Source organism: Cetorhinus maximus, chromosome 10 (assembly GCF_964194155.1).
Source record: "Cetorhinus maximus chromosome 10, sCetMax3.hap1.1, whole genome shotgun sequence".
Classification (NCBI taxonomy): Eukaryota; Metazoa; Chordata; class Chondrichthyes; order Lamniformes; family Cetorhinidae; genus Cetorhinus; species Cetorhinus maximus.
Window position 1 is genome coordinate 15,686,584 of NC_135888.1, and position 24,373 is coordinate 15,710,956.

The window sequence follows — 24,373 nt, forward strand, 5'->3', positions numbered from 1 at the left end:
GGCGTTTGGAACCACCTACGCTCCGCTCTCCCCGGCTCTGGTTGGAGGTGCCGCAGTGGCGCTCTGGTGTGCTCTGGCAGCAGCACACCCCTGCTCGTGCCAGCTCTACTGTACAATAAGGTCATAGCGTATCTGATGGTGGCCTCAACGCCACTATCCTGCCTACACTCCCCCCGCTCCCGATACCCTTGTTAGTCGAGAATCTATCTACCTCTGCCTTGAAAATATTCAGTGCAATTTTGCCCAAACTTTATAGTGCTTTGATCAGACTTCAGTTTGACTACTCTCATTGAGTTCTAGTCACTGAGACACAAGGAAAAACAGTCAAGTGCTGGAGGGGTTGTGAGGAAAAGTTACAAGGCTGATCCTGAATATCGGGGATCTTAAGCCATGAGAAAAGACTGGATTATCTTTGGCCTTTCAAGCTTGAAGGGAAGCATTTTACAGGAGATCTTATAGAGCTAATTATAAGATTATTCAGCGTATGATAATGGTAAATTTAGAAAATTAAGCTAAATTTGACAGTATGATAAAGGGATACAGTTTCAAAGAGTAAAAGGGAAAATTTGATATCAAGACTTATAAGGAGGTTTTCCCGTGGACAGGAGCTATCAATACCTAGAATGGAGTTCCAGTTAGAGTAGTGCAGGTGAAAACTTTAGAATTATTGAAGGAGCAACTGGGATGTTGCAATGGGGGATCTTTAGGGTCGTTATGGGTGGGTAAATTAAGGCGGAATAAATGTCATCACCATTGTTATGACCTGGCAGATGATGTGTGCCAGGTGGATCAAATCCACCAGGGAAACTTGATCATATGGTCACAACTGTTTTGCAATTTGTATTTTATTTCGAGATGCGTGCCTTAAATTCAGAAGTAATAAGGCTACCGTGACTTCAGAGGTTTTTAGAAAACTAAATTAAACATTTAAAAGAAAAGGTTTCAAGCACATACATAAGTCTACAAATTAATATTATAATAACTCCTAAAACCCCTAATTAATCTGCCTCCCAGTTACACCTCTGTTAAGGCAACAGTAAAAATAAATAGATTTAAACAGACCCAGGAAAAGCAACACAATACCCTGGACAGTCGCATTCAAAATGAGTTTTCTCAGGGTTCCTGTAGACAGCAATTTGATGCACAGCAGCTGGAGGCTTTTCACACTTGTGTTAGATCTTCGAATGCCTTCTCCTCTTACACATACCCTCATCGCCTTTATACGTTTCTCCCTTTTTAATGCAAATTCCATTGTTCCAATATGTCTTTGCAACTTTACTTTCCTCATAATACAAATCTTTTCATAGTACTAATTTTACCTATAACCTTTGGGAAAAATAAACACACTGTTTGGCTTAGCTTCTTCTGGCTAGGTGTACCATCTCTTTGAAATTCAAACTACTCTAATTTATCTAAAAATGCAAATTTTCCTTAACACCTCCCATTCTAAAACTTCAGTCATGTTTACATATTTAGCATTTCAAACCTAGCTTCTTGTTGATAACTCAAAACCTCCAGACCAGTTGTCTCCAATTTAATTAAATCCCCCCCCGCCACCACCCCCCGCCCACACACACACACACATACACATACACACAGAGAAACTAATCCATACCTCACTATTAACACACTTTTACCATATATCACAATAATACTATGAAAATTATTATATTTTCAAGACACCACCTTGATTATCTTGTGACATGTAAGAATGCGCAACAGGTTTATAACAATATTCTTCTGGCCACTATTTTATAACACTGGTAAATTGGTTATCACCTCTTGAAGAATGTTTGAGAATCCTAATATTTATACACTGAAATGGTATCACAGTAACTTCTATGTGTAGTTCTTGTTCACTAAAGCCCCATGATTCAGTTAGTGTTTCAAGGTGTTTGGTAGAGCATTCAACAAGAAAAAAGAAAATTCAGTTACCGGAAATGAATCTGATTCAAAAACAAATTGAAATGTCAAGGTGATAGCTCCCCCGAGTATTACCATGAATATCAATTGAGCGATCAAGAGAGATAGTCACCTAAAAGTCAGGTAAATAACTGCAATAGATCTTCTGTTTTTCCTCTGTAGGAAAATGGTTTGACATTTTTACTGCTGTACGCATTACTGACATAAATATATGGCACAGAGTGGCGAGGGTGAGGTGCAGCTGACAGCCAAACACACAGTCGACAGCTTCTCAGTATCTTCAACCTGAGTGTTTCATTATTGCCTCGTAGTTTTATTTTTCTGTCAATTTTGTGTCCAGCCAGGTCAGGTGCAAAACGGATGGAATATACCCTCTTTTTCAGGTACCCAGCATCAGTGACAAGTACTGGTAGGTCAGGTACAGCTTGGCAAAGCACCATCTACGCTGTTCCAACCTACTGCACCATTCTGGCATGGTTCCATTTCCCATTCAGCAAAGTCGCATGGCCACAAACCCGCTTTCTGGCGAGAGAGGTTGCTGGACAGTGATCAGGGATCAGAGAAACGCTGGCTGATTTCCCCTAACCCCCGCCCACTCCTGGCCCGTGAATGTTCATGAGGTGCCAATGGATAGCACAGCGCAAGCTGCATGTGAAACCTGGGACCTCCCTGGTTTGTATGGCTACATGGAGGGACCTGGAGGTGTCAGCTGTGGCTCAGTTCATAGCACCCTCACCTTTGAGTCAGAAGGTTGTGGGTTCATGTCCCACTCCAGGACTTTGAACAATAAAAAAAAAAGCCAAGAACTGTGAATGTACTCGAAAGAGTTACATGGAGGGGACCTAAACCAGTCCATCCAGGGAGCTCATGCTGAGATGTTAGGATTGATAAATCTGAGTGAGGTTTGGAAACTGGAAATCCTCAATTTTCTACACCCCCCCCCCCCCCCCGCCCCGCCCCGCCCCGCCAAGCCAAGAAGCTGTTGAGGTTAATTAAAAATGTTCAAAAAGCTGAGATTTATAAGAATTTTGCCTGGGCATTGAGCCCTGGCAGGTAAGTAGGCAATAAGATACAGCTCAACAATGATGTAAGGGTCCAGGGAGTGAATCCTGTTTCTATTTTGCTGGACTCTTTTTTTTAACATGAACTTTTATTTTTCAGGTTTCCGAGAATCTGGTGCAGAAGAACGGGGATTTCCTGATCCGTGACTCGCTGACCTGTGTGGGTGACTATGTGCTGACCTGCCGCTGGAGGGGCGAGCCTCTCCACTTCAAGATCAACAAGGTGATGATCAAACCCAACGAGACGTACACCCGCATCCAATACCTCTTCGAGCGGGAGAGCTTCGACAATATCCCCGCCCTGGTCAGGTTTTACATCGGCAACCGCAAGCCGGTCTCCGAGCAGAGCGGCGCCATCGTCTACACCCCCATCAACCGCACCCTCCCGCTCCGCTACCTGGAGGCCAGCTACGGGCTGTCCAATGGGAAGCACGGCCCGGCCCACCCCCCAGCCAATCAGAAAGGCGGGTACATCAAGAGGCGGAGCGTGACGATGACGGACGGTCTGACGTCAGACAAGGTGATCCGGAGTGACAGCTGCGGCCACAGGTAAAAAACCGTTTGGCGTTTCGGAATCCGAAAGAACAGCCTCGGCTTCCACTCCCAGGGAAAACAGATCATTAGACAAACAGCAGCTCCTGTAAATAAAAAGGACTCTGTGTGTGTGTGTGTTGGGGGTGTGTGTGTGTGTTGGGGGTGTGTGTGTTGGGGGTGTGTGTGTGTGTTGGGGTGGGGGATGTGTATATGTATGTGTGTGTGTATATGTATGTGTGTGTGTATATGTGTGTGTGTATGTGTGTTGGGGGTGTGTGTGTGTTGGGTGTGTGTGTTGGGGGTGTGTATGTGTGTGTTTGTTGGGGGGTGGGGGATGTGTGTGTGTTGGGGGTGTGTGTGTGTGTTGGGGGGTGGGGGATGTGTGTGTGTGTGTGTTGGGGGGGTGTGTGTGTGTGTGTGTGTTGGGGGGTGGGGGATGTGTGTGTGTGTTGGGGGGTGGGGGATGTGTGTGTGTGTTGGGGGGTGGGGGATGTGTGTGTGTGTTGGGGGGTGGGGGATGTGTGTGTGTGTTGGGGGGTGGGGGATGTGTGTGTGTGTGTGTTGGGGGGTGGGGGATGTGTGTGTGTGTGTGTGTTGGGGGGTGGGGGATGTGTGTGTGTGTGTGTGTTGGGGGGTGGGGGATGTGTGTGTGTGTGTGTGTGTTGGGTGTGTGTGTGTGTGTGTGTGTTGGGGGGTGGGGGATGTGTGTGTGTGTGTGTTGGGTGTGTGTGTGTGTGTGTACACCTGCATGTTGGTCGAAGGCAGGATTAGGCTCAGTTGTGAATCCTCCATCTCCCCCCCATGATCAGCTTGCCCAATAGGCACTTGGCTGAGGTTCTGGACCATGGCAAACACGAATGAAACTGTATCCCACCATAAAACTGTGCCTGCAGGAGACAAAGTGGGGCATTTAGGTGGAGGTGGGGGTGGGGGGTGGGGGGTGGGGGGAGCTTGTGTTAAAATTAACCATATTTTCAAGTTTCTCACCTGGTGAAATTGGGGCAGCAGCGCCCTGAAAATGACGGACAGACAATTACCCACCACTCCCCCTGCCCGTCATCATGGCTGCAGTGGATGTGGCCTACCTTTGGGCGGTTTGAGCCATCCTTTGTAGTCAGGCGGTGGGCCCACTTTCAAATGCAAATTGAGGGCCTATGATATACAGGGCCTCAATTACCATATAGGGAATGAGTTAGGTGGAGGGAAACCCACTCTGACTGAAGAGGATCCTCTTCATTTTTGTGGGTCAGAGAGGAGCAGGGGTGTCTGAAAACCAGCCAGGCCTGCTGGATACCCCACCCTCAGACAGCAGGCCCGCGTGCTGAACAGGCAGCCTGATATTGTGGTTTGGAGCTGGCTGGCTTGCCTCAGAAGGCCTCTATCCCTAGCCCGCTGTCCTGATGCTAATGAGGCTCACTCCTCAAAAATGCACCAGGCTTCACGCCAGGACTGCAGGCTGGCAGACCAACGTGATCTACGGTCCACATCCACTCAGGGTGGACCATTCACCCTCACGTTACGACATCTCAGAGTATTTTGTAGCCTCTTAACCGTGAAAAGGTTAGTGAGTAAATGGAGGAACTTCCATTCACCAGTTCTAATTGCCTTTCTTTAGCATTCCGTCACCACATCACAAGGAAACAATCCGGAATTTTGCTCTCAGTATGGATCAAATCAAGGATATTCACCATGGAATGTCTCCAGTGAAAGAGATTCCCTTGTCTCCAGAATATAGCACAAGTAAGTGGGATATCGGTAATACTGTGTAGGGTCTTCATGGTAAATTCCTACCTTGGTTCGTTAACAAAACACTTGATAAAATTCTGAACATACGTTAATCATCATTTAAAAATCAGTAATGTTCTGTGGGATAGAGTTTATTTTTAAATCCTGCTTCACAATTGTGAAAGGAAAACAGCCACAAGCCCTACTCCTGACCCCCATATCCATTGGCCTTCACTGGAAAATGCACATGTTTCTGACATCAGATGAGCTCAGGCCCAGAGTCGCGCTCATACTGCAGCTCAATTTCAGGCCCAAGCCCAGGCTCTGGGCTTAGTCCCCAGCTCGATCAGTATCAGGCCCAGGCCCAAGTTCATGCCTAGCCCCGGTCAAGGCTGTAATAATCTCCACAGTCAAAAAGCTTCACTGTCCGGGTCTGTGCATGAACACCAGCAATGGGAAGCGGCCAAGGTCTCAGGGGACTGTAGCCCAGCACTGCATGGGCCAGTGCCACCGAAAGAAGATAACTGAAGAAGGACGGAGAGGTCTGAGAATTAGAATACTTGCATCTAACCTTTTGTAACATCTTCCACAGGCTTGAAGCACAAAAGCCAGCTAGGCCGAGTGGCAAGGATGGCGCCATCATCGCCCGTGCTGCAACGGCCCAGTGAGCCACAGCTTAGCTCACCGATTGGTAACAGACTGTGCCAGGACTCTAATAGGGAAGGCCCCCCAGAGGTCTCGAGTGGGCCTCACTGTAACAGCACACACTCCTCCCCATTGCACGGCTCCTTACAGTCGGCCCAGAGAAAGGCGTCGGATAGCTTCAAAGAGTCAGAACACACCCACTACTGTGAGCTGCGACCCTCGTCACCCATCGACTGGGAGAGGCAGCAGCTGGAACTGGCCCTCAAGCAAAGTCAAATGATGGCAAAGAGCTACGTGGAGAGGTTGAAAGTTGAGGAAAATCCCAACGTCCCCAGCTGGCAATCTGAGACGAGCTTCGGGATCCTGGAAACAGAAATGTACCTGGGTCCGATGCCAGCTTGCGTGAAAGAGAAGGAGGGGCTGCAGCGCCACTCATTCACAGCTCCAGTCATTGAGCTGGTGTCTTCCTTCAAGCTGAACGGATACCAGTCGATACTCATCCCCTTGGAGAACAAGCCTCTCGAGATGACCGTGCTAAAGAAAGTCAAGGAGCTGTTGGCCGAGGAGGATCCAAAAACTACCGCGAAGCACATCACCAAAGTAGATTGCATGGTGAGAAAAATCTGAATGCTGGTTGATTCTCCCCAGTTGTATCTTCCAGTTTCGAGTTGTGGAATTAACAAACTTGTCTTTTTAGCAACACCTCACCCAGAACCCCAATACCTCAGTTCTTAATTACACAGCTTGGTGCCATAAAATTTTCGTTCACATAACACCTTTCACGTCCTCAGGGCGTTCCAAAGTGCCTCAAGGCCAATGAATAACTTTTGATGTGTATAGTCACTGTTGTTCTGTAGGCAAATATGGCAGCTGATTTAGGCATAGCAAAGTCACACAAACAGCAATGAAATGAATAACTAATTGGATGTAGTTTTTTCTTTAACCAAGGGATAAATTTGGGACAGGACATCCCGTGGCACTTATTTGACTAGTGCCACGGATTCTTCCACATCCATCTGTGTGGGTAAGCAGGGTTTATAGTCCCATCCGAAAGCCAGTGCCACCAACCGTGTAACACTCCCTCAGTACCGCACTGAACTCTAGGCCTAGGTTATTCATCCAAATCCATAGTGGACCTTGAACTCACAATCTCTGACTCAGAGTTAAAAGTGCTACCAGTGATCAAACTGAGATTGTAAGGGCCTGGAAGATCGCAGATTCAATCCACTGTCTGTGCTGTTAAGTCAACCATAGCCAGGATTTAGATGTTGATTTTGATGTCCCTGATTTAGGGAAGGTATGAGTCAGCCAGGTATCCTGCTTGTGACTGTTACCCTAGCACTCATCTTGCTGCTAAGTGCTTGTGTTTGTACTAATCTGGTAAGGACAGGATCTGGTTCAACTGTGATGCCACCCACAGTTGAATAGGATGTCGACACTCACTGCCCAGGCCCTCCTATGAAGAGTGACCACTTGGGTGGGGTGCCAAGGAGTTAGTGAGCTCGAGAGAGGAAATGGAGGTTGTTAAATTTGCTTTATTGATTTATACTAAAGTAATGTGTCGTTGGCATGTTTGTTCCAAAATCTCATTTCAATATAGTCATTGGGACAATAGCGACGCTGTTCCTTCAAACTAAGTTAAAGTTAAAATCTCGGAGACTAATGCGGATCCCGAGTATTTATCATGTTTGCTTTGTGAGACAAATGTGTGTCCCTAACCGTTAATCGAGATTCCTGATGTTTCACACTTGCCAGAGTAACTGCAGAGATGCTGTTTGATAAACAGATCGATATTCAGTGGGTGAATGCGATGCCTGTTATTTGTGGCCCTGTAATTGCTGAGAGCGCAAGTTGATTAATCTCCTTTATATCCTGTCCACACAGGTTGCTAGGATACTGGCAGTTTCTAAGGAACTGCAGAAGCAGATGGGAGTGAGCTCAGGGCTGGAGTTACTCACTCTTCCCCATGGGCACCAGCTTCGGCTCGACTTATTGGAACGGTGAGAGAAGCAGGGAGTCGTGATGTAAACCACGTTCTGTGTTCTTGGCTATGTCGCAGCTCATTTACTTTAAAACAGAAAGATTCGTAGCAACAGCTTCTTAAAAGTCTGGCATCAAATCGCCAAATTTCCAATGAATTCACTGGGACGATGTCCCTATATTTGAGCAGACCTGTTTGCTTGTGCTCAGTCAGACAGTATACCTGCTGCGGCACACATTTACAAACTGAGTTAATATTTTAGTTTGTTATTTTTCTCTCCTGAGGGGAGGGGAGAGATATGATCATCTTCTTGCTTCCTCTCCTGAAGATGCTGACCCCTACTTTGCTCTGCATCCCAAGTGCTCCTTTTCTTCATATGAGAATCCTAGCCAGTGAGGGTCAACAGGCTTTTCTTCAATGAGGGGCATCACAGTATGGAGTCACTGGATAGCAATCCGGAGCAGGAATACTTGCTGATTACTTTTATTTTCTTCCCTTCCACAATCTGGGAAAGTCAAGACCAATTTTGACGATCCTACCAGCGCTTTGGTCGAGATCGGCTGCCTCAGGCTGGGAATTGAACTCTGAGACTGTCTGGCTCTGTGGGGCTCAGTGCCGTACCAAGCATTGCATTTGCCATTGGAATCACAGCAGGGAGCTCTATGTTGCTGCCTTCCCCACAGAGCTTCCACCATCCAGAAGCAGAGGCTGGAGACTGGCTCCCACTCGTCTCCATTGTCACATCCCCAAATTCACAAAAACCTCAATATCTGGGTCAGGTCGGTGCCTTCGGTCGATAGGTAGGTGGGGGTCGTGGTGGTGGTGCTTGATGACGGTGGGGGGCTATGAACAAAGGAAAGCCACAAGCAGATGTATCAGGATGAGTACCTTTGCTCTGCCCTCCCCCTTGCAACACAGCTACGCTGAGGTCACATAAATTCCTATGAGTTACAAAGGAAACGGGGTGAATCTTCATCTGCTCCTTCCTCCAGCTGATTGCATGCGGACCAGTGAAAGTCTTGAGAGTGACAGTCACAATCTCTCAAGGGTGACTAAAACCCTTGGGAGCAGAGTGTGCTCCTCCTCAAGTGAGGAATGATGCTGTTCTGTGTATCAAAACATATCCTGTAAGTGAGATGTTGCACCTGGAACTCCCAGCCACGATATTGTGAATATGTACTTGTTCTATTCTGCACAGTGAGCGACCAATCTTGTGCAAACTGTCGTGATGTTGAAAGCTCAAATCTCTAGCTGTCACTCGCAACAATTATTTCTGTTATTTTCAATGATAAAACCATTCACTGATTTCACTTGTGAAGCAATGTAAAGATTGATTCAAAGAAGTTCAACATAGACTCCAGATGTTGCGAACTCTGTTGAACAGTTTCAGCAGCCCTGGATTGTGTCCTTAACAAACAGGGGCTGAAAATCAATCTTTACTTTGCTGGCAGGTAAAATCAGTGAACAGTTGTACCAGATTAGTTTAAAATAACAGATGCTAATATCAATGACATTCAACTTCTGAACTCTGAGGGGCCAGTTTTAACTCACGTAAACCCCATTCACTTAAACAGAGTTAAAGCTGGGCCTCTGAGTGCCTGGAACTGAATAGAAGTGACGGAATGAGTTTGGCTAATGAGGGAGTCAGAGAGAGAAAGATAGAGGATAAGGAGGGGTTAATCAGGGGGTTACAACAGGTGACATGTATGTTATTTTACAAAACGTATTTAGCTAAATAGTTCCTCCTATAAAGAATGGTTATCAACTGCTGGAGGGAATTTCTACAAAATTCTGACCATCAACCACAGCAGAAAATGTTCTTGAAGAGCACCTCCAGAGTAATGTTATTTATTGAATGAATTAGTCTGGGGTTCAAGGTAGAGTGCAACTCTCAGAAGAAGTTCTGCTGCACTGTTTGACGGGCAGTTCTGACGAGAGGTTATCAACCTGAATGGTGGGTGAAATAATATGGAGAGGGTGGTGGAAGATGGCACACACCCCCTCCCCCCCCCCCCCCACAACAACACCCGCCACCCCAACACCCTCCTCCCACCCCACCCCCACCCACCACGGCTCCCCATAAACAACATCGGTGTGCAGCCAATATGCTCCTCGCCAGCCCACCTTTCAGCCACAAAGCCCTGTGGGACAGATTAACAAGGGCCGGATGGGACTTCTGCCTCTCACTGGGGAGGAAGTCTCGCACTCTGGAACTGACGGCCAATCCAATTAGCTGGCAGCTCCATCAGCCTCAGGAAGGCCTCAATGGTTGCTGCCGAGGTTGGGGAAGAAGACCAAGACCCAAGGATCCCCGGAGCAGTTAAGTCCGGGGTCTTGGGCCGGTGGGGGTGGGGGATTTGGGTAGGTTAGGTAGAGGGGTCGGTGTGGAGGGAGGGGGTGGGTTTAAGGGAGGGAGCGCGGATAGGAGCGAATGGGTGGGGTGGGGGGGGGGGGCCACCCAGTGTTTGGCAAAGGGCAGCCCCTGAAGAGTGACCCCCCACCCCCCCACCTTCCTTCCTGCCCTTTAAACACTTCAGTGAAACAAATCGGGTTGCCCGCTCCCGCCCAGCTGCCCACGCCAAACGTTTTACGCGTGGGCAGCACATCGCCAGGGTCAATTGGCTGGATAACAAGTCTAATTGACCCTTGATTATTCATTTAAATATGACTGGCAGGCTCTGGATTTCAGTGCTCGCCTCCCCTCCTCCCCCTCCCTGTATTATGGGGGTGAGCTCAGGGGTGGGCAGGAAGGTGGTGGGGTGCCCTCCCCACGGGAAACACGCCCACCGGGGGCATGTAAAATTCAGCCTCTTAACGCTGTTTCTCTCTCCCGAGTGACATGCTGTTTGGTCTCCAATAACTCAGGGGGGTTTTCTTTTTGCTGTCTTTGCAGGTTCAATACCATGTCGATCATGATGGCAGTGGATATTCTGGGCTGCACTGGCAGTACAGAGGAACGGGCAGCCCTCCTGCATAAAACCATCCAGCTGGCTGCTGAACTGAAGAGCAACATGGGAAATATGTTTGGCTTTGCTGCTGTGATGAAAGCGTTGGAAATGCCTCAGGTAGGGGCTGGAAACAGTGAGATGATTCTTTTGAGGGTTTCTTACCCTTTGATTTATTCACCGATCCCGACCGTGTATAAACCTCCCTTAACCAAAGGCTGGCAGGGAAGCCTTCTCCCAACTCTTCTAAAAATCCTGCTCTCAACAGCTTTGTGAGCCAATGTGGCTTGTTGAACACCAAGTATGATTTTTCCCCTCACCTATGCCCCGCACTGGAGGTTACAAGCAGAAGAGGGTGGGGTGCAGGAGTGGAGTTCAGGCCTGCTTGAGTCGGCTGGCCTCTGTCTTTCAACGCCACCCATTACCCCACTGGCAAAGGTTTGGTTTCTTTTGTCCTGTAAATGGGTGTAGGTCACATCCAAAACGTCAGCACCGTGAAAAAGTATTGTTTGTGTTGGTCATACACAGCATTTTCACGCTAAAAATATCCACATGGCAAATCGTCAACCACAGCCCTTAAATATTTCATGGCTGGTGCACAATGCAGCTACAGGCTTTTAGATGTCCCATTAGTATCTTCACTCGTCACTGCGCATCCTTATATTGATCTGAACTCAATTAACAGGAAATACGAGAGATGTCCAGTAAATGTGCAATGCTGCATCTCCATGTTATTTACAGATTGCATTGCTTCAAAAACGAAGCCGTTTTTTTTCTGTCCATGTTAGATGATGTTTTTGGCTTCTTTCTTGCTGGTCATGGTAAACACAGGGTTCATGTTAAAGCTAAAGAAAATAACAGTTTTTGTTTTGTTACACACCAGACCCAGACTTAGAAAAACTGGCTGATTATAGAGATCAGGAGACTTATGTATGTGAATTGAGTTCTGTATTTATTTGCCTGATCCTTTGTAATCAAAGTGTGGTCACTGTTAGACGTAGAGTTGGATTGTTCCTGGGATTGTTTGTTCAAACAATTCAATTCAATTCAAGTACAAGTATCCCATGGACCTTTTTATAGGACTAATCGATCTCCCATGGCATTGCTCACAATGATTCTGATTCACTATTTTATGTAATAATAGCGGTGTTTTGGGAAATAACATCAGGGCTACTGAGTTATAGCGACTGAATAAATCCAATTCCATTTCCAATAAATGGCATTTGTGGAGTACTCTTGGTGCTCTGAGGATTAATTTTCATCACCTTGTCAGTTATACTTGAAAAACCCTTAGATTCACAGGTTCTTACAGCATAGAAAAAGGTTGTTTGGCCTGTTGTGCCTGCATCAGCTGTTTGAAAGAAGAGCTGTACCATAGGGTTTTCTCTGTAATCCTGCAAATGAATCCTCTTGAAGTATATGTCCGATTGCCTTTTGTAAGTTACGTTGGAATCTGATTCTGTTGCATTTTTAGGTAGAGTTCCAGATCCTAACAACCCTCTCTTTAAAGAAGTTTCTAATCATTTCCCCTCCAGTTCTTTTGCCAATTATTTAACATCTATGAAATTGTTGTTTGGTAGTATATTACTTGAGTATTGCTGAAAAAAGAGACATGCTGTCGAAGCTTTTTGTCTTGAACTCATCAGGACAGGCGCAAGAATACCAATTGTAAAGGGAACAACAATTTATACAGCATGAGAAAAGAGTGCTGGTTGATTGGCAAGTGGACTCTGATTGGTAGAGGTGTGGCCAAGGAGAATGCACCAGAGAACAGTTAACTACCAAGCTTTTGTTTAAATTCAAACCAGGCAGGTCGACACTGATACACAGGTTGATATGTAAGAAAGATAAATTGGATTTAATTTAAGATTTATCAGTCGGACTTGCAGTGTGGCTCACTTACACATGCTAGAGGTGGTGGCGCAGTGGTACTGCCACAGGACTATTAATGCAGAGACCCAGGGTAATGCTCTGGGGACTGAGGTTTGAATCCCACCACGACAGATGATGAAATTTGAATTCAATAAAACAAATCTGGAATTAAAAGTCTAATGGTGGCCATTGTCAATTGTTATAAAAAACCCATCTGGTTCACTAATGTCCTTTAGGGAAGGAAATCTGCTGTCCTTGTTGGTTTGACCTACATTTGACTCCAGACCCACAGCAATATGGTTGACTCTTAAATGCCCTCTGAAATGGCCTAGCAAGCCACTCAGTTCTCAAAGGCAATTAGGGATGGGCAATAAATGCTGGCCTAGCGAACAATACCCTGATCCCATGAACGAATAAAAAAAACACAGGGCCCTGAACATTGCAAACCGAAGGAGTATGTCCACGCATTGCACCTTTTTCAACTAAACAAGAGCTTCGGGGACAGCCATTCCCTGGTGCATTCTCTATGGCAACGCCTCTACCACAGTCCACTTGCAAACAGATCAGCACTTTCTTCTCATGCAGTATAAATTGTTGTTCCCTTTACAATTGGTATTCTTGTGACTGTCCTGATGAGTGCAAGACAAAAAGCTTTGACAGCATGTCTCTTCTTTTCAGCAATAATCTATGGAAATTGTTATCAACCCACTTGCCAGAGGAAACAGTTTCTCCCCTACTTGCTCTATTAAAACACCTCATGAGTTTTAAAATCTCTGTCAAGCCTCCTTAGAGCAGAGAAGATTAATCCCAACTTCTCCATTCTCGCCACATAACCAAATGCCCTCATCTTAAACCTCATCCTGCTACACCTCCTCCCTACCCTCGTCAGGGCCTTTTCATCCTCCCTAAGGTATGGTGTCCAGGATTGTACACACCATTCCAGTTGAGGCCTGACCAGTGATTTGTAATGTTTATCACGACTTTCTTGCTTTTGTATTCAATGCCCCAATTTACAAAGCTAAGTATCCATGTACTTTCTTACCACCTTATCAACTTGCTCTGCCATCTTCGAGCATTTGTGAATGTGCATCCCCAGATTCCTCTGCTCTTGTGCCCCTTTCAAAATAGTACCATTTAGATTACAATGCTTTCCTCAAAGTGTATCACATCATACTTAACCGCATTAAATTGCATCTGTCGTGTGTCTGCCCGTTTCACAAGTCTCTCTTTGCACTCCTGAAGTCTGTTACTATCATTACATTCCTAAACTGCAAACTTCTAAACTGTACTCACAATGCCCAAGTCCGAATCATTTATTTATAATAAAAAATGCAATAGTCTGAACATCGTTCCCTGGGGGGGCTGCACTGCATACTTGCCTCCAGTTAAACAAACATCAGTTCACCACTACTCTCTGCCACCTATCCCTTGGCCAATTTCATACCCAAGCTGCCACCCTTCCTTTAATGCCGTGTGCCTCTATTTTTTGAATAAATCTGTTATGTGGCACTTTATCAAATGCCTTTTGGAAGTTCATATATGTAACATCTACTGCACTACCTTCATCAATCCACTCTGTTACTTCATCAAAGAACCCAATCAGGGGAAGAAAGAAAAGAAACAGCTGATATTCAATTATCCTCCTCCCTTACACAAGGAACCATTGTAGAGATGAATATTGAAGTTTGACTGCAAGTGGCCCACCAGTTGATGTCATTCATTTTTTTCTATCCCTGTTACTTCTCAGTCCCAACTTCTATTCACCTTGGGTTTTTCCATTTTGCAGATTTCAAGGCTCGAGCAAACGTGGATGACTCTTCGACAGAGACACACAGAGGGAGCGATTCTCTACGAGAAGAAACTGAAGCCCTTCATGAAAAACATGAATGAAGGAAGAGGTAATTGACCCTTTAGCCACACAGCACAGATTTTTTTTTTTTTGTTTGTTTTGTTTTTCCTCCCTTTCTGGAGGTAAGGCAGAGAAAGAGAGGGAAATACCTTGGTTACAAAACCTGCCTTCAAGTTCTTGTTAAATGCCTTTCTGTGGTGGTAAGTCAGCCTCTCTCTCTCTATTAGTGGGACAAAATGCCCAAATGCTGTTTAATGCCTCACTTGATAACCCTGGACTGAGATTAAGAATGTGTGGGGTCCGGAATGGATACAGATCCAATACCTACTGACTCTGAAATTTTGGCCAGGATTTTCTGGGCCCTTTAGGGTGGCGGGAAGGCTGGCAAAATGGCACAGAAAGGTGCTGGAGGGGGTTTCCAGATGTCTACATGCCCCCATGCCATCTGGACAGTGGTGGGAAAGCTGGCAGATTGGCCATCTGCCGGGAGGCCAACTGGCCACTTAAGTGGTCAGTAAGGGCCTATACCCACCTCTGTGAGGGAAGAGGGGGGCATCTTTATGGACACTCCATGGCTCATGGATGGGTCCCCTGGTGGCAATGGCTACTCTTGAGGCAACAGAACCACTGGCACTCTGTGAACCCCCCCTAGGGTTCCCAACTCTGGGTGGATGCATTCCGGGCAGTTTCCTCACATTTGCTACCTGCCTCCAACTGCCCCAAACAGCTTTTTTCCTCATCTGCCATATCTTTACGCCCCTACGAATACAGGGTGTTGCTCTTTGCAGTGTCCTGGAGATCAATCTTCAATTCCTGGAGATTCCAGTGCAATCCTGGATAGTTGGCAACTCTAGATCTCCTGCCTGCGCCCCACCCCCCCAACCAACCCATCAGTTAGCAGGGTCTGGCTGCCTGGCCTCAGTAACCCCCAACCCCACTTGTCATCGAGGCATCTGGGCCACTGAGGCACCCTCTCCCTGCAGCTGCAGCCTCAGCAATGGCCACCACTAGCAGTGGCACTGCTGAGCTGCCAGCCATCTGATTGGGTGCCCGAGGATGGGTCACTGACTGTCCTTAATTGCTTTTGGCCCAAGCGGCAGGACTTCTGCCCTGTCCACAAAATTCAGCCCTTCATAACTGACAGAATGTACCTTAACAATCACAAGAGAATATCGTAGGGGGACACCTTCACAAATGAGCCACATAGACAGGCAACTGGGGAAGGGCTTGGAGGCATAGGGATAGAATGAGAGGATAGGGGTGAGCGGATCAAATACGCGATAGGATGCCATAGTTCCTCTGCTAGAAGAGTGCAGAGAGGTTATTTCTAGAGACACAAGGCCAGTACGAATAGAGAAAATTAATATTTTGGAGTTTTGCTTCAATACATCTGTCAGTATTTAGGCAGGACATTCCTCAGAAGTGGGGTAGAGATCCTGATGATTGAACAGCTGGTTTGTGGAAGCAGTAGGATTTTCTCGTTCTGTTCTTCACATTCTTATTCCCTTCTACTATTTCAATCTTCTGACTTTTAAAAAAAAATCTCTACCTTTCAGAGGTATCGCTGCTGACCAACACGACCTTTCCTCACGTGGTTCCCCTCATCACTCTGCTTGAACGTAATGTGGTGAATGCTGACAACCTGGAGGCATGGGAGGTCAGTGAAAGTGGCGTCGAGGTAGTCATGTCACATCTGGAGGCTGCAAGGACGATTGCACATCATGGGGGCCTGTACAGAACAAACGCTGAACTGAAACTACAAGGTAAATAGGGAAAACTCTTCTCTCTTTCTACTTTTTAACCTGATTAAACACTTTTATTTTTCATTAATTTCCCCACTCCACCAATTGTGTCTCTACCTTTTCAGATGGCAAGGAGTCATGTTGGGGTCATGGGTGCAGGCCCTTCCCACCCTCTCCATCCCTCTCCATTCCCCACTGTGCCAAACTCATTTTCCATCAGTAATGTTTGAAATTAGCTGTTGACTGTTTGATCACTGCAATACTCCAGCCTAGACCAATCCAGCAGGGGTCACTGACAGGAACCTGAGCTGAATATGGTTTCCCCACTTAAATCCAGAGATTTTGAAGCCGATTGGAGTCCGTCCACTATAAGGCTGGCTGCAGCCAGCTAACATGGTACAAACCAGGGATTGAAACTGAGACCATTCTTATTTGTATGAGTGTACCCACACTTGGCACCAGTTCAAAGACTTCATTCGAATGGAGTGTACATTGGACTTTCCATTGTTCTAAAGGGAAAATGAAAAGACAGGCACCATGGTATAGGAGAATGTAGATAGTTTCTCCTGAGCATATCCTGAGGTGGTGTATTTGTGCACTCAGCAGGGGTGGCAAGAGGGGATACACTGAGAAGATAGAATACCTTGTCACAGATAAGGAAAGAAACCTCCATCAATTGGTCACCTGCCTGCCCATCTCTCTTACCAGCTGCTTACAAAGCAGAATTGTGAGGCCCTAGAATGAGTTGCTTGCCTAGGGTCTGGTTTGGGGAATAGTGTAGGGTGTAGAGTGGTTTAAAAGTAAGAGAATTTGTGTGATATTACAATTCTGTAAATGCTATTACATTGTCAGTACCTTGTGCTTTCTCCTCTGAGACATAGGTTTGGATTCAGTCCAGACAGATGGGTTGAATGCTGATGGTGAAGCTCATTGTTCTTAGTGGACAAGTCCACAACATGGAGAATGTGTGTAATTCAGCACAAATTGTTCCTAATATCAATCTCATTCAGAAAGGCTACATGGGTGGCTGATGCAGGAAATGGAAGTATTACACGGGGGCATTAGAATGTGTTATGTTGAGGTTGGCGCAGAGTGTAGAGGTAATTTTACACCGCATCTTATAGAATCAAATAATGATACAGCACAGAAAGACCATTTTGGCATCATGCCTAAGGCAGTTATGTGATTATTCCCACTACCCTGCCTCTTCCTCATAGCCCTGCAAATGTTTCCTTTTCAAGCATTTATCTAATTCCATTTTGAAAGTTACTATTGAATCTGCTGCCATTACCCTTATAAGTAGCACATTCCAGATCACAACACTCTGTGTAAAAGAAAAACAGAAACAGAAATACCTGGAAAAACTCAGCAGGTCTGGCAGCATCGGCGGAGAAGAGCACAGTTCTCACGAGGACTCGAAATGTCAACTGTGCTCTTCTCCGCCGATGCTGCCAGACCTGCTGAGTTCTTCAAGGTATTTCTGTTTCTGTTTTTGTTTTGGATTTCCAGCATCCGCAGTTCTTTGCTTTTAACTCTGTGTAAAAGAACTGCTCCTCATTTATAACCTAGGGTAGCTGAGTTGAGTGCTCAGAGCCCACAATAGGAACAAAAAGGTAGGAGTATCTTCTAGTGACCTGGCGGTAAGATGTTTGTGGCATTCCTCACTTTGCTGAGCAGAAGACACAAAGCAAGTTCGAAGATGTGATACTTTATTTGTTTTCTTCCTCAGGATTTCAGGAAAACGAACAAGTTCTTGAAATCTTCAAGACAGAATTCCAGATGCGGTTGTTGTGGGGAAGTCGAGGAGCAGAAGGCAACCAGGCTGAGCGATATGAAAAATTTGACAAGGTCCTAAGCGCACTTTCACACAAGCTGGAGCCTCCAGTCCGTCACAGCGAATTGTAGCTTGGAAGGGAAAAAAAATCACAAAGATTCTTAAAAAATAGTACAAGTTTGGTTAAAGGGGACAATCGCCGAACAGAAACTTCTTAGTTTTGTATGATTTTTGCTTCTATTGTTTTTTTTAAATTCCCAAGTGTTTGATTGACAGAGCACTATCTTGTTAATGCTACTTGTGATTCACAAGTGGCTCTGTGCACCAAATCACAAAAGAAACAGGAAGACGTGGGAGTGGAGGGAGCAGATTCCAAATAGCAGTTAACTTTTTTTTTTGGCCGATCATAAGTATTTCTGACTCATTCTTCTCGTTGTTGAGCTTAAGGAGTTTTGAAAAATGCCATGTGCCAACTGATAAAGTCATCATCCACTTTGTACTGAGCTGGACAGATGAGGAAAATCCATGGCTCGATCCTTGGTTTGTGTCAAGTGAGCTTCACCTCAGCCAGGTGAGCACCGAGGGACTACAAAAAAGTATCAGCAATCTTTATTTTGGACGCAGGCGATGAAAATAAGCTGCGATTGTTATCCGGCGATCCTTCCTGGAAAGTGAATCCACAGATAAGCTTGGGCTCAGCTGTGGTCAATTGAGGGAAATAAACTTGAAGGGCCATGGGAATAGAGTAGAGGAATGGGACTGATTGGATTGCTCTACAGAGTGCTGGCAATGAATCAAAGGGCTGAATGACCTCAGTCTGTACCATTATGACTCTATTAACGCCCTTAAGAATCCAATAATCTGTCAGCATAAACTGCCTATACTTGTACATGAATGACAGTAATGTGGTTGAGGTCAGCTGGCACCTCTAGAACTGCACCCCAGCAAACGCCTTCAGGAATAAGGAAGAAAATTGAGGATGAAATAAAAACTCCTGTCAGCAGCAATAATTTGAAAATGATTTCTAATCAAAGACTTTCAAAAGATGACCACCACGAGAGTGATTAGCACTTTCGACAACAAAGAAACTAACCAAAATATGACCAATAGACAATAACAAGCATTTGACCATCACCTTAAATGTAGAGAAATGCTACATGTAGAAGTCAAAGGAAATTCCCCAGCACAATCGGAGATTTCGCAATGCTGAGTTAGCGAGAATGGAGAAATCTCGAAAATCATGAAAAAAATGATAGAACGATGAGTGAGACAAAGGGGAAAATTAGTGAGTTTCTGTTTGGATTGTTACCCTTGAAGTGACAATGTCTGACTGTCTCAATGTAAATGTTATTGTACAGTAAAGTTTTATTTTCCCACTGTAAGATAACATGGGTGTAAAGCAGCATGTTTAGAGAGCCACCTTGTGTAAATACATCCTCACTATTGTATTGGCGGGAGGGATGATTCAACATTGATCAACATGCCTTGAGGCTGCGTGACCAAGAAGTGGCACCAATAACACAATGAGCAGATGCCAATGTAGCTGAGGTGGATAGTGTGAGAGAGGATTCTTCTTTGGAGACAGGGAATACTGATAGGGAATACCATTACTGAGGGCAACCCAGGGCACCGGATATATATCCAAGATAAGTGGCTTACTGAGCAATACCAGAGTATCGATTTAGGAAGCCGTCAAATGTTCTGTTCCCAACCACTATCCATTGATGAGGTGAGACTAGGATTGGATGGAGATGGGATGCTCTCCAATGGCTGGTTGACCCTCTCTATCTGGGCTCATTGGGATGAAGTGTCACAAAGTGAGCAGAGCATGTGGAACTGTTCCCTAGCACAGAAGAGTAAACTGGGGAAGGGGAAGTAATTGTACTTGGATTAGTTTTCTACCAGGAAACTAACCTTTCCTTCAGTCTCTGCAACACTCCTGCACATCAAACTATAGATGAAGAACAGTGAAATTGCTTCAGAAAATGTTTAGTTTGGACTCATATTTCTGTAGTCAATATTCTGTATTTAAAAAAAAATGCAGAATTTGGTTTCAAAATATTCTATTATAGGTGCGCTTGAATACATTAACCATGTGGTAAATACAAGTACACAAGGAAACATGCAGTATATCTTAAAGCCAAAGTTGATGAGCTGTGTGTAGACCCTAAGTACTAGTCTCCATTGCAGTAACATTTATTGTATTCCCAGGGCTAGACTTTTGGAGTGGACAGTCCGATTCAGTTTCTGAAGCAGTTGCTGTTGAGACGACAACATTTCATAATTCACATAAACCAAAACAAAAATAGAACATTCCTTCACTTGGGCACTTATCAAGTGGAGTGGCATAATACCATGTGGCTGAAAATACAACATTTAACTAAATTATAATGCTAAAGAACAGACCTTCAGCAACAGTCCTGCAATTCCCAGGACAGGAGTGTACCCCACATGCAGTCAGAGTCCTAATGATGTGGTATTCTAGGCTTTCAGCTCATTCTACATGGGACCTCAAAACCCTTCAGTGTTCTCTTCTTCTGCTTTACAATTATGACACAGTGTAAATACAGAGAGATGTATATATATGAATTCTATGTCCTTGCATAAAAAAAACAAAGCCCTGTTTGTTGTAGAGTATAATCCTCGATGTTGATGAATGTATTAATAGATTTGTGTAAGGTAAAACAAGTAATTGTGTGTGATTTCTGAAAATTCAATGGTGCAAATGAAATGAAATAATTTTTTTAATGTCCATGTGAATTAAAGGTTGAAAAAAGGAACATTACAAGCACTGAAATATGAGGAAAAAATGATGACTCACAGTTTTGTTGTGCAAATAATATATTCTTTTAAAAGTGATTAAAGCTCTTGCAATGCCCCAGTGGGTTAGCTGCACCACCTGGTGTGGTCTGAAACATATTCGATGCAAAGGTCTCCCTTCGGTTTGATCCCTGGTCTGCGCTGTGCCACCTGATCTCAGAGCGCTGAATAATCTGGGGACAATTCCCGTTTAACCTGACAGATTTAGTATGGTCAATTGGAGCAGGGTGTGAAGGGACCGGAGAGTACCTGTGGAATCCATACCCCAGCATGAGGCACAACCTTCAGGAAAGGAGAAACAACTCAATAATAGGGACCGATAGTGGAAAGAGCACAGTTATCTCCGAACAATGATTAAGATCATGTGGCAATTTAACAGAATATGCTTCCCCTTTAATTATGTCTATTCTCACTTTTGATCAATGTTACTATCTTTAGTAACCTTCCAACATAAACTGCCCATGGAAGCTGTGTGGAACTGCCCTTAATATATCTTTCTTTCTTGGAGTTATCTGGCAGAGCATCAAACACACTGCAGGCTGTACGCTCTGGTTATGGAATTCAAAGGCTATGTTCACTCAGAGTATACTAATCTTTAATCTGTTGACAGTGTTTGAGAAATGGGGGAGCTTCACTTTACTGGCTGTCTGCAGAACTCTTTTAAATATATCTGTTCATGTTAATCAAAGTGACGGATGTCAGTGCTGAGGAATAGAGCTTCCACTCTGGGAAATTGAGCATCAGCATCGAGCGCTGCCAGGTCACTTACAGCACAGGTCAGCCGCAGAGCGAAACTTCCCTCATACTGCTCCAACAGTGCTTTAACCCGCAACCTCCAGTCATTCACACCTCCTCCCCCCTACACACCAGTGTGACATTGTCACTTTCCACACTACCACTCTCACCGAGATGGGCAATTTTGGTGGCAGTTGGAGCGGCCTTGTGCAGACTGGCGGAAACAGGGGAGTTTCATACCGGAATTGAAGTCTTTGATTTAAAAAAAATTTAAGTAAAATTAATCTGTGACAGAGCCTTAAGATAGCCACAGGTCAGGCATTCCATGCAAGTCATACATTATATATTCATATCCTTCCAGCCCTTTCAGAACAGATTATTAACCAGACAGTGTACGAATTATGAGACATTATCCAAAATACATAACAGTCAAGTTTCAAGGCCTGACTGACAGCGTTCTGATGAGGAGTGGGAGACCTGGAATGTGCCACATATGGTTTCAATGTGCTTCTAAACCAAAAACACAATACTTAGAAATACTTCAATACTGGCATCATTGCTGACTGAGTTAAATCAAATAAACAGTCAGCTCCCCCGAGAGCTGGTGAGAATGTGCTGAAGCAGGATCCAGTGTCATATATTCACATGTTGTACAAATCTCAAAACCTACGACTACAAACACTGTTTATGAATTCTGCCCCATCCTTTTCATGAAGTTGGTGACTAATGCTGAGATTGTGGCTGCAAGGGTACTGACCACCTTTAAGTACCTCACCAAACAACCTTTGTCTGAATTGTAAACTTAGACAGTGATAGTAGGCTAGTCAAGAGGGGATGGAGGGGCATCATGACTGAGCTCAAGCTTGATGCTGCCCTCAGCCAACAGGGACATATGCATCTTTTCCAATAGAGGTAACTGGATAATGTGAATAGTGGAATGCTTAGTTGATTTTTTTCTGCCCTGCCCCAACCCACTCCAGTTTAGACATGCAGAGACCAATATAACACAGAATATTTTGGGGTTTTTAAACACTAAATATTTGCTCCAACTCAAAAACCAGCCACCAGTCATCTTAACTTACCCAATATCTAAGTAAATGATAGGAAGTGCCACAACAGTGAGGCCTTTCTCTATACTTTGGTTACTGGAATACATCAAGTGTCACAAAGTGATTATCCTCTCTGCCTATACTCTTAGTTTACCAAACTGAGACTCAAGCTCTCAACCACAAGTGGTTCTAGTCACATGAGAGCAATGAGTGAACAGTAAAGTATATAAAACAGTGAAACATTAATCTCTCTACTCAGCTGGATATATAGTAATCACACCACTCATACTCTCTCTAAATATTGACTTTAAAACATAAATTCACTTTTTGTGTTAGAGAACATATCACAACTTCAAAACTTCATTCCATAAGTCAACACAAAGCCGGTAACATGGAGGTCTTCCCTCGCTGGTGGCTAGAAACCCCGCAATGCCTCTCCCAGCAAAAATCTCCCAGAAAATACAATCTCAACAGCTCAGAGTTATACCGATGCAGAAGGCAATAGACAAACATTAGAACAAGAACCATTTCTCTTCTTAAGATTTGAATGGTTGCCCAATCTTGGTTGTTGATGATTGAATGTTATGGCTCCAGCTACTTACACCTTCAACAAACCATTCTGGTGTCCTTAGAATCACACAGATTGTGAAGCTATAACTAGCAGCCTTTCTGGTCTTTGGACCAATGTCTTTTTTGAGGTGCTGAGTTGCCATTCCCCTGGCTGGAGAATCAAGAACTTGGGTTCAAAGGGCTGGATTTACTGCTCCACCGCTGGTGGATTTGAAGGCGGGGGTGCACATCAAATCCAATGGGCAGCCTGCCCCCAATCTCCCCATCTGCCCCTGCCCCCACTGCAATTATACCAATGGCAGGGGTGATGTCAGGCAGCAGCTCGCCCGTGGGCCTACTGAAGCCCTTAAGTAGGCAATTTAATGCTGACTTAAGCACTGCATCCCATTGCTGCCTGCATTTAACCAGCAGCAGGAGAGGCCTATGTCAAGCGACCAGTCCGCAGGTTTCCCTGCGTGACCTGGTGATGGGCAAAGGGAGGCAGGTCCCTCCTTACCAGAGGGGCCCCCCCAAAGGCAACCTCTGCCCTTCACACCCGAGTTGCCCTCCCTCCATAGCCTTTCAAACCCCAGCCCCTAGCGTACCCCACCAAACCCCCAAACAATTACAAAGTTCCAATCCATAGCAGCTCGCCTCCTTACTGCCTGAGAGCAGTATTGGCCGTCATTCCTGCTGGTACATCAAAAGCTGCCGGCCTTTGATTTGCTGGTCTGTTATTACTGCTGTGGGTCTTAAATGTGGTAGTCATGGGGCAGGACTTACAGGTACTAGTGGAGACAAGGCTGTTGGTAAACTCTACCTTTTATTGAACATTATACTGACTATGTGCAATACATACTCAAAATGAGGTTCTACATAGTTCTATCTCTCTCCAAGCTCTGTTGTCATGTTTTTGTTTTATTCATTCATGAGATGTGGACATCGCTGGCTAGGCCAGCATTTATTGCCCACCCCTAATTGCCCTTGAGAAGGTGGTGGTGAGCAGCCTTCTTGAACCACTGCAGTCCATGTGGTGTAGGTACACCCGCAGTGTATTAGGCGGGGAGTTCCAGGATTTTGATCCAGCGACAGTGAAGGAACGGCGATATATTTTTAAGTCAGGATGGTGAGTGGCTTGGAGGAGAACTTGCCAGTGGTGGTCTTTATAG

At 45.2% G+C, this 24,373-nt stretch overlaps 1 protein-coding gene across 2 annotated transcripts in view; it reads left to right on the top strand.

Annotated features, from left to right (window-relative positions):
- LOC144685481 (SH2 domain-containing protein 3C-like) overlaps positions 1-20,833 on the top strand; it is a 151,562-nt gene extending 130,729 nt beyond the window's left edge. For both annotated transcript variants that reach the window (XM_078550038.1, XM_078550039.1), the window contains 8 exons: positions 3,085-3,533; positions 5,134-5,258; positions 5,836-6,500; positions 7,773-7,888; positions 10,763-10,934; positions 14,473-14,584; positions 16,092-16,298; positions 18,007-20,833. In XM_078550038.1, the coding sequence (XP_078406164.1) occupies positions 3,085-3,533; positions 5,134-5,258; positions 5,836-6,500; positions 7,773-7,888; positions 10,763-10,934; positions 14,473-14,584; positions 16,092-16,298; positions 18,007-18,182 (2,022 nt within the window). In that variant the 3' untranslated portion in view covers positions 18,183-20,833. The remainder of the gene's footprint in view (positions 1-3,084; positions 3,534-5,133; positions 5,259-5,835; positions 6,501-7,772; positions 7,889-10,762; positions 10,935-14,472; positions 14,585-16,091; positions 16,299-18,006) is intronic.
- Positions 20,834-24,373: the final 3,540 nt, after the last annotated feature.